This window comes from Oncorhynchus masou, chromosome 5 (assembly GCF_036934945.1).
Source record: "Oncorhynchus masou masou isolate Uvic2021 chromosome 5, UVic_Omas_1.1, whole genome shotgun sequence".
Taxonomy (NCBI): domain Eukaryota; kingdom Metazoa; phylum Chordata; class Actinopteri; order Salmoniformes; family Salmonidae; genus Oncorhynchus; species Oncorhynchus masou.
In genome coordinates, this window is record NC_088216.1 from 46540564 (window position 1) to 46551257 (window position 10694).

A 10694-nucleotide genomic window follows, 5' to 3' on the forward strand; every position below is an offset into this window, starting at 1 on the left:
CTTCTTTAGTTTTTCAGCACATTCATTGATTCATCTATAAATCTGGATTAATACTCTGTCCTGAGAGTTGACACAATGGCTGGTTCAGTGAGTGTTTAAGTGCCATGTGTCTCTGTGGGCCCATTTCCCAGACACAGATAACGCCTAGTCCAGTCCAGTGGAGGCTGCTGAGGGGAGGAAGGCTCATAATAATGGCTGAAACGAAGCAAATGGAATGGCATCAAATACATGGAAACCATGTGTTTTTATGTATTTGATACCATTCCACCTATTCTGCTCTAGCCATTACCACAAGCCAATTCTCCCAATTTATTATGCCACCAACCTCCTGTGGCCTAGTCCTGGACTGAAAAGCAGTTTTATTTTTTATTTAACTAGGAAAGTCAGTTAAGAGAATTATTTTGCCTAACCTGGACGATGCTGGGCCAATTGTGCTCCACCCAATGGGACTCCCAATCCCAACTGGTTTTTATACAGCCGGGAATCAAACCAGGGTCTGTAGTGATGCAGTGCCTTAGACCGCTGCGCCACAGTGGAGAATCCCCACTGAACATTATTTTTAGTCCAGGACTAGGCTTTATTCTGTGTTTGGGAAACCAGCCCTAAGAGTGTAACCGTTGACTTCTCTCTGCTGCTCAACCGGCCGTGTGTTTCTGTGTTCAGTGTCGGAGTGGCTTTGTCTAGAGGCCATGGCAAATTCTTCTTCAGAGGAAACGTCTCAGTGGAAGCAGGTAAGAGTCACTCACTCACTCAACAAACTATGAGAGCTTCATCAGTTTCATAGACATTTATGGATTTTCTGTACCTGTGGTCTGCCTGTTCTTAAGGCCATATATCAGGGCACTCAGCCTGGCCCTGTTGAAGCGTCACTTATCTGATGTTCATGTGTTTTGCAGGGCTCCTTGACCTGGAACAGCCAGATGTTGCGCTGGCAGATGAATGGTAATGCAGGGGGTTTTGGGTAATGTGGGGGGTTATGAGCTTGGGATTGGTCAGTCAAGCATTATATAGGTTATTGCTTTCTGTGGGTGTGTTCGTAAATTCACTCTGGAATGCCAGAGTGCTCTCAGTGTGCGCTTTGGACTTTTGTAAATTAAGAGCTTTGTAAGATTGTCTTTTAGGAAATTCAGAGTTTTGCTCTGAGTGCACATTGGACGCTCTGGCCGAGGAGTAGGGTTGATCCGAGCGTTTTGACCTCAAAGGCTGTCAAGCACCCAAGCTAACGGGTTAAATCTTGCTAGCTTGCTTTGCTAGCTACTTCCAGACACAAATGAGAGAACACATCACTCTGACCATTTTACTCGCCCAAGCAGAGCTGGTTCGGCTGCTTTCATGGTATCTAGAGCATTGGTGACTGTAGCTGTGCTGCTGGCAATAATTGAATTATGTTTATCTGCCGTCACTTACTGAGACCTGTCATATTCAACGAGTGTTTGCGCGTTCGTAAATTCATCAGTTATTCTGCGCTCTGGTACTCAGTCAAGAGTGCTCTGAAACCTGAGTAGATGGAGTGAAATTATGTTTGTCTTAGTAGGCATGTTATGTTGAGCCATGTGATATAACAGCATGTCTGTCTATGTTCTGTTCAGCTGAAACACAGCAACATGGTTTATTTGCCTGAAATAGTGTGCCACTTTCTATATTTTTCTTTCTGTAATTTAGGTTCTGTTGGTCAGCTCCTCAAGTGTTTTGGGTGTGTGTCTACCTATTCATTTGACAGGACGTATTGCAACACAGATGAGCACCATGAGCACCGCTCCCTCTCCCAGATCCAGGCCATTAAACTCTACCTGACCGGACGCAAGCCACACATCAAATGTAAGTTACACCACACTGGGATCTATAGGCTACTGGGGTTTCATTATACATCCTGGGAAATCATATAACCTAGCTGTAACCCTAACCCTCGCTCCAATCCGAGCCTTAACCCTAACCCTATATCCTATGTCCTGTCTGTAGAGGACTTGGTAGTGTGTTTCCAGGACTGAACCACTCCCTCTCTGCTGTAGGTGACAGGGAGCTGATCCAGGAGGTGTTGTTTGATGCTGTGGTCACAGCCCCACTGGAGGCCTACTGGACCGGCCTGGCCCTCAACAAGTCAGAGTGAGTCTAGCCTACTAACTCCTGAACGTGAACTAACTCCTCCTCAACTCCTTTATGCAACACGCCTCCCTCTGTTGCTCTCACAGCTCTTTGCGGGGTTGGTAGTCGTCGTGAAACAGTTCAAAACATCAACGACATCAGCGCGTCACTAGGGCTCTCTGCTTTGATCACTCTTGTGGTTCCCGCCTCTTCCCACAATCCTCTCTACTCTGTGGTATCGTGATTAATGTGCTGAATGTATTACTCTGTTTTCATTGTTTGCATCACCCCAACAGGAACTCAGACAAAGGAGTGGAGATTGCTTACCTAGGCACACGCACTGGCCTCTCTAGAACCAGCCTGTTTGTTGTCCCAGAGCACCTATCCAATCAGTGAGTACGATACTGTGCATCTGGCCAATCAGTGCAACAACTGAGACAAAGCAATGTACCAGTGACTTGTAGTCTCTCCTCTGACTCCTTCATGTCCTCCTGTGTCTCATCAGAGACTTCCTGACGGCAGAGGATAAGGAGGGGGTGTTCAACGCTGACCACTTCCCTCTGTGGTACAAGAGAGCTGCAGAGCAGGTTCCCGGCACCTTCGTCTACTCCATCCCCTTTGGAGGTATGTAGACACTTACACAAAACGTACCTTTACTCTATGTCCAGAATCCCCGCACTTAACACAAGATGTTACACCATCATTTACTTGCACTGTATTTCAATTATGTTGTCTTTGAAATACAACTTCATTTTACTTTAATCAATATACAGTTTCTCTAATATACAGTAGCTCACTCTCCCCTATTTGTAATTGAGTCTCATCTGTAGCCTATTTTCCCCACACCCCACTCAATAGATCTCTTTAGTTAACCCTGTCTACTGTATCTCTGTGGGTTACCGTAGAGATTCGGTGTGTCTCTGATAGGTTTTACCATGAAGATTTAGTGTATTTGTCACTGATATAGGGTGTAGTTAGCCTCGTCACTCTGGGAGACATGCACACATTAATCTGGTCTCCCGTAGCTGAAGGTGACATCGTGAACCCCGAAAAACATATTTACCAGCCTTCTGGTTATCTATTTCCGATCAACTTTTCCTGTCACCGAAGGCAAATCTATAACCCGGAATGCCCTACCAGTTTTTACGGACTATCCACTCTGTGAAAATAAACATTTAAATCCAACTTTTCCAGAGTTTACCGAATTCACACCATGTCACCTGTGAGAAACCGTACATTTTCACTGACAAAATCCTAGGCAGGACAGCACGAAATGAGACGCAGAGACGTGACTTCAACAAAAAAAGGACTGTATTCGGTGTTCTTTCAACTCTCCCTGGGACCGTAAAAACCTACAGTTGGTACCAAACGCCAATCAACAGCTTGAGCCAAACCATTAACAGGACATCCTACTGTCCTGGAATTCACCATAGTCTCTGGCTCATCACTCTCCCCCCTCTGCCCCTTCAGTCAGGTCTTTCGAGAGCACAAACAATAATCAGTCAATTGGCCCCAGGTGAGCACATCAGTAGTGGCTGTGCTGCAGCCCACCTCCAGCAGAGGGCGCAGTCGGACCACTTGACCCGTCTGAGCCCTCACACGCCCTAAAGCCAAAGGTTCGTTGCCAGCTGAGATTACGCGGTAATCTTGCATGGGGACAACTACGGAGTATGGGACTAGGGAGTGACTTTTGGAAAATGTGGATTTAAACGTTTATTTTTACCATAGTTCACACACATTATAGCCCGTACCGATCGGTAAGGCATTCCGTATTATATTTTTGCCTTGTGATGGGAAAAGGTTCACGGAAATGGGTCAGAGGGGCTGATAAATATGTTATCGGGGTACAGGATGTGGCCTGCAGTGACAGGAGACTAGATTAATGTGTACAAGTCTCATTCAGCGACGAGGCTAACTACACCCTATATCAGACACAGATACAGCGAATCGTCATGGTAAAACCGATCAGAGATACAGTACACAGGGTTAACTAAAGAGATCTATTGAGTGGGGAAAACAGGCTACAGATGACACTCAATTACAAGTTAGGGAGAGTGAGCTACTGTATATTAGAGAAGCTGGGTTGTGTTGTACAGCTCATCTCTCACTGCTGTCTGTAATTAATGTGCCCCACTTTCTTCCCACTGAGGGAAAGAGAGGATTAGGATCACACTGTTCCCTACCAGCCTCTACCTTCCTCTAACTGCTCTCATCCCTTAGTCTGTAAAATATCCCTCCTTTACTATCACCTCCCCTGTTTAATTCTATAACCTCCTCCAACAATCCCTGTCCCCAGAGGTTCTGTAGTGCTAGTACCGGAACTGTTTATTTTTCACAAGAACACATCCCTCTGTCAGAATCACGTCAAACATCCTGGTTGTAGGCTACTGATGGGATTCCATCACTGAGTGTAGTACTGTGGTTTGCTATTGCCTGCTGAAAGCTGTGGGTATGGTGCCATCTTTTGGCTAAAAAAGGAGTATTCCCTTTTGTTTCTGTGACTTGGTTTTCCAGCTGTGATTATGCTGAGGTGTTGAGGGTGGAATGGAATACATAGTGTATTTTATAAGATCTTTTGAAATGGTAGGAATTGTTTTCCATTTACACAACATTTGTTGATTGAGGCTAATATCTGTGCTTCTGTGTTCCTGTTTTACTCCAGGAAATGAGAATAAGAGTGTGGTTTTAGCCAGCACTGCCATACAACTGCTGGATGACAGGAAGTCGCCTATTGTTGCCTGTAAGCTCCCTGAAAAAGACCCTAACTTCTCCCTGACATAGAGGGCTACTGTACCTGTTATAGGCTTGTAACTAATGTTTTAAACTATATAAAAAAAACTTTGAAGACATGTGAAGAAACTCTTTAATACATTTTTAAATCCTCTTCTATATGTACAGTGTGCTGACTGTTCTGTTTGTTTTTGTTAAAACCCACTATAGCCGTTGGGATTCAGATGAAGCTGGATTTCTTTCAGAGGAAGTTCTGGACCGCTAGTAGACAGGTACACACACACACACACACACACACACACACACACACACACACACACACACACACAATATCCAGTGCTGTGAGACATGCTTTATGGATTATTCTAATCATTTATTCATCTTATTGATTCGATCCAGTGTGCTGCTCTGGATGGGAAGTGCACCATTAGCTGTGATAATGAGGTAAGACCAGACAGTAGCTGTCTATCACTGGCTCATGCTACTTCCTGTTTCTTAGCCTGTGGTCCATGTCTCAGATGTTCTACTTCCTGTCTGTACTGTCTGACCTTTCTGTTTCCTCTCAGTATTGAATTATTAAATGACGTCATGCCTTATAGATCTGAATTAATGGTTCCTTTAATTATTTCTAACAGGACATCAAGTGTTACCTTATTGACAACAACGGATTTATTCTGGTCACAGAGGACTACTCTCAGGTACCATGAATTATATACTAGACGTGTGTGTGTGTGTGTGTGTGTGTGTGTGTCCTGTTACTGCCCTGGTTCTTAGTATTTGCCTTTAAATAAACTTCTTCAGACAGGGCTGTTCTTCGGAGAGGTGGAGAGTGCTGTTATGGACAAGCTGCTTCTCATGGGCTCCTTCAAAAGGTTAGAGGAGAAATCATGTTAGTCATACCCTGAACACACACACACACACACACACACACACACAATGAATGGTCTATTTTTCTCCTCTCTCTAGGATCACTCTGTATGACTACCAGGCTCTCTGTAGAGTGTATGCTGGCAGCAGTGACAGCGCACGCTCTCTATCACATGTAAGTACTGTCCCTAAATATTGTCACATATAAGGACTCTCCCTAAATATCACATGTAAGTACTATCCCTAAATATTATCACATGCATATACTGTCCCGAAACCACTCATCAGACTTACATACAGCCAGTCGATGCTATTTATTTAATTTCTTCTCTCCCAGCCCTTCTCCATCGTGAAATGGCTCCTGACCAAACTTGTCATGTGAGAACAATAAAATAATCACCTTGATATGATAAAATAATGAGATGCACTGATTATCAACCACAGTACATATTATTGTATTATTATATCAATGTATGTTTGTGCTTTCCTCAGTTTCCTGCTGGAGTTCAACCTTTACAGCTGGTGGCATGTTGATCTCTCAGTCAAAGGTCAGTGTGTGCAAGAATATACCTTGAGGGGTGTGTGGGGGTGCTTGCACACATGCGAGTGTGTCTTTTTTTTATTTTTATTATGTTAAGATTTACATGTCCCATTTCCAGCCCAAAGGTCGAGGGGAAAGACTATGATGGTGCCATGTGACACGGAGTACCCCGCATTTGTCTCTGAGCGTACCATCAAAGAGACCACGGGGAACATCGACTGTGAGGGGTGTGCCAGGTACTTGTAACACAGTTACCTTATCTGTGTATTAGGCACCGATAAACTCACTTAGCCTGTGTGTTGAAGGTGTATACACAATACAGGGTAATTTCATGCGTTAGTTCTGGGATAGGGCGTCCCGCTAGCGTAACTTCCGGTGACACTGGAGGACACGCGACTCAAATAAATAATCATAACAATTATGGATATTAAACATTTAGGTACATACAAGCGTCTTCTATCGGTTGAAAGCTTAAGAACTGCACTGTCTGATTTAGAGTAGGCTTTACAGCGAAAGCATGTCATATGATTGTTTGAGGACGGCGCCCCACATCAAAATATTTCTCCACCGGCACAGGTTTCATAAATACACAAATTAAATATTCACATACTTTTTGAAAATCTTACTCTGATTTGTCATCCAAAAGGTCCCAGTTATAACATGTAGTGTAGTTTTGTTAGATTCAAATCCTTCTTTATATCCCAAAAAGTGTTTTGTTGGCGCCATCAATTTGAGTAATCCACTCGTTCAACATGCCAAGATAGGAATCCAAAAATCTACCCCTAAACTTTGTTTCAACAAGTCAAAATATGTTTCAATTTAATCCTCAGATACCGTAACATGTAATTAAGCTATAATATTTAATACGGAAAGAATTATGTTCAATAGGAAAATGATATTAACATGTGCGTGTCAACGTGCGCATACACAAATTTCCAAGTCTGTGTCCCTGTAGTGAAACTAATTTTTCTTACTCATTTTAGAAGACCCCCCCCCCCCACCCCAAAAAAACACATTTCCGGTTGGTTTTTCTTCAGGTTTTCTCCAACCATGTCTATTGTTACAGTCTCCTACATTATTTTAACATTTCTACAACCTTCAAAGTGTCTTCTTACCAATGGTACAATTATATGCGTATTCTGGTTTCAGGGCCTGAACAACAGGCAGTTTACCTTGGGCACGTCAGACAGGAAGTGGAGAAAATGGGGACCTAGCCTTATGTTAAAAGCATCAACTCAACTCTCTCTCTCTATCTCACTCCTCAGATCTTTTGTAATTCAGCAGATTCCCAGCAGTAATCTCTTCATGGTCGTCGTGGACAACAAGTGTGACTGCAGCTCTGCCCCCCTGGTTTCCATGGATCCCATCGAGATTATCTATATCCTTTAAGTTTGAGGTGTTTGAGTGTATTGTTATAACAAAGCCTTTGGGTGTTTTTTAGTATACATGTTTTGTAAGTGAACTCTGAACTTAGACTTTAGTTTTCTGAGAATGCGCATAGCTTCTTCATTGTCAGAGGTATTAATACATTTCTCATACATGTAGCTATTTATGAAGCGTGCATTACGGTTTGGTTCTCTCATCGTGCTAGAATGATGTTGCAGAAACCGTCACCACGCTATGAGTTAAATGTATCGGCGGTATCTGAGGTGTGGTTCATCATCAGTATTTCTATCCTTAACCCCTCTGCACACAATGAGTCTCTGAAATGTGATCGGCTGAAGTTTCAGAAAGACAGAAAGCGGCCAGAAACGTGTCATCCTTTTCACCCCGAGGTACGCAGTGTGTAGATACGTGTCTGCGTCACAATTCTGTGATTACACGGAAAGTACGTGAACGCCTGTTTATGAGTGTTTAATAACAAGAAATTAAGCATGTGACCATCTGTATATTGTCTGAACCATGTATTGTATATATTAATTCATTTCTATGGTCTGAAACTCCTGTGATGCCCCCTGTGTCTGATGCAGGAGAATGCCATGGAGTGTGGAGGAACAGCAGGCCTCTCTGCCCCCCTTACAGCAGCACTGCTCCCCCTACTGGCCACTTTCATTAGCAGGTGACCACACCGCCCTCGAGGCCCACCTTCCTGGACCCAACACCGGACCGAACACTGGAGAGCTTGATAGACTGGCGCACCATCAAATGCTGACAAGGCACAGGGAGCCTCGCCAACAAGAAGAACTTGCTCACAACTGAGTTACTTATTACCAACAGAGAGATGGACCAATTGTAAAGCCATCTCCCTGACCAGCAGAGAAATAACAAATTAGACATTGTTCAAGAGAAACAGAACAATATTCAAAGGGGGAAAACAATATGGACATTAGACAGAGAAAATATACCTGAGAGCAGCAATGAACGGGTTTCACAGGATGACAGAAAGGACACAAGATCAGTTGGATAACAAAGCCAGCCCTCTGTGATGTAGGAACTATCTTCCTTTATGTGCAGTCAGTGAAAGCATTACCATGTTGATTTAAATCTCAGTTGGTTCACTCCACATTAGCGTTCCAAAATACTTCAATACACTCTCACAGCTGTAATACGCTGACTGTGCAAGCGGCAAGACAGGATTTTACAGAATAAAAGATCCACTTTTCCCTACGTTCAGACAACATAACACGGGCAACGATATGTGATTGTACAGATATACTAAACACAATATTGGACACAATTTATTGCATGCGACAAAGTCACTTGATCACTAGTTATTGCTCTAATACAGTATAATATTGTGACACTGGTGACGATGAGATCTATAGTGCCACCATTTGGTCTGGTGCAGCCATCTAAGGTTGCAGTGACTTTATATTCACACAGCTACTAAGGACATACATAAGGTTGACATACCACATTTCATTGCCCCTCGTCCATCGGCTCAGTTCTTATAGCCAGTTACCCATGGTGGAATTATCTGCAGGGCTTGACATGAACTTTTTCTGAAACGTGTCCTTCAGATAAGAACGACTTATTTTTCTTTCTTTTTTTTCTTTCTTGTCCGAATGGTTAAGGAGAACTGGCCAAAACCTCCCTCTATTAAGGTGAGTGTAATGCAGATACTTGCAAAGGCTACAAGTCCAGCGTTCATCAAAGCACAGCTCCCCTGCCAAGACCTGCCTGTACTCTTGGCTCTGCCTTATGTCAGTGTCTCAGAGTTCTGGTCAGAGTCTTGTAAGCAGGCACAGGTGTGAGCAATTAGTTCATGATTTAGTGATATCTTCCCTTACAAGCTGTCCTACAGCTTCATAACACTATCCCCATCCTGGGTGGAAAAGACCATCCCTGAGTTGTTCCAAAGCCATGTGGTAACTTTGGACTATGCTGGTGGCTGCCAGTCTTGCACTGGTCATGCTCCCTGAGATTGTTGGGCTCCCATTGACCTTCCTCCCACTGAAAGAGATGCTGCTGGTGCTTCCCGTTGCTGAAGAAGGCTGGAAGTACCGTCTCGTAGATGCTGGAGGTCAGATGACCCCTATCGTGTGCTAGATACAGCGGGCAACAGCAGTCCTGGATGCAGAACAGCCTCTCTCCGGGAAAATACACAGCAGAATGGAACTCCGGCCTGTGATAACCCAATTGGGTTGACCTCCAGTCGGCGGGATGGCCTGTGAGGTTGGGCAGGAAATCTCTCTCTCCCACCCAGCCGGGTCGTACCGGAGTGTCTGCAAATGAACAAGGAACAAAGGGTTTGAGTTGTTTGAAATGCACGATAGTTTCAGGATCTCTCTCTCTCTGCCAATTCTATACGGCACAGGACATCTAAAACCTGCTCTACCACTTGGAAAGGGTGTTTGTAGTGTAACGATATAGACTTTACGTCCGTCCCCTCGCCCCGACCTGGGCGCGAACCAGGGATGCTCTGCACACATCAACAATCACCCTCGAAGCATCGTTACCCATCGCTCCACAAAAGCCACGGCCCTTGCAGAGCAAGGGGAACCACTACTTCAAGGTCTCAGAGCAAGTGATTTCACTGATTGAAACGCCACTAGCGCGCACCACCGCTAACTAGCTAGCCATTTCACATCGGCTACAGTAGCACCTCTGAAACCTAGGACATACCCCCTGCTTCTTAGCCTTATTTCGAACCCGAACCAATTTACCCACAGATTAATATAGATAATTGGCCCGAAAATCAAAGCTAGCCTTCTGCTGACCAGAGGTACTAGCTTGGTGTCTTTTCACTGACCGCACTAATTTTGACAAAGTGTCATCCAGCCATAATACATATTCACTGACGGATGTACATTTTTTCCTGTGATCTATGTCAAGCATCACATTGACGAGAAGAACAATTTCTTGACCTCTAGTGACTCCCCATCCCGCATGAGGGAGTGTAATCATCGACTGACACTAATTAGCATAACGCAACAGACATAAAAATTCCTCAAATATTCCTATTCATGAAAATCACAAGTGTCTCTATAGCTTAGCAGCTTAGCCTTTTGTTAATCACCCTGTCATCTCAGAT

At 44.0% G+C, this 10694-nt stretch overlaps 1 protein-coding gene across 1 annotated transcript in view; it reads left to right on the forward strand.

Moving 5' to 3' along the window:
- LOC135526985 (voltage-dependent calcium channel subunit alpha-2/delta-3-like) overlaps positions 1-8819 on the forward strand; it is a 55124-nt gene extending 46305 nt beyond the window's left edge. Inside the window, exons 21-38 of the mRNA XM_064955659.1 lie at positions 664-731; positions 897-942; positions 1721-1818; positions 2010-2103; positions 2379-2474; positions 2588-2706; positions 4745-4822; positions 5023-5084; positions 5212-5256; positions 5448-5510; positions 5614-5684; positions 5779-5854; positions 6017-6057; positions 6172-6227; positions 6339-6456; positions 7486-7598; positions 7913-7995; positions 8191-8819. Coding sequence (XP_064811731.1) covers positions 664-731; positions 897-942; positions 1721-1818; positions 2010-2103; positions 2379-2474; positions 2588-2706; positions 4745-4822; positions 5023-5084; positions 5212-5256; positions 5448-5510; positions 5614-5684; positions 5779-5854; positions 6017-6057; positions 6172-6227; positions 6339-6456; positions 7486-7598; positions 7913-7995; positions 8191-8283 — 1420 coding nt within the window. The 3' untranslated portion in view covers positions 8284-8819. The remainder of the gene's footprint in view (positions 1-663; positions 732-896; positions 943-1720; positions 1819-2009; positions 2104-2378; positions 2475-2587; positions 2707-4744; positions 4823-5022; positions 5085-5211; positions 5257-5447; positions 5511-5613; positions 5685-5778; positions 5855-6016; positions 6058-6171; positions 6228-6338; positions 6457-7485; positions 7599-7912; positions 7996-8190) is intronic.
- Positions 8820-10694: the final 1875 nt, after the last annotated feature.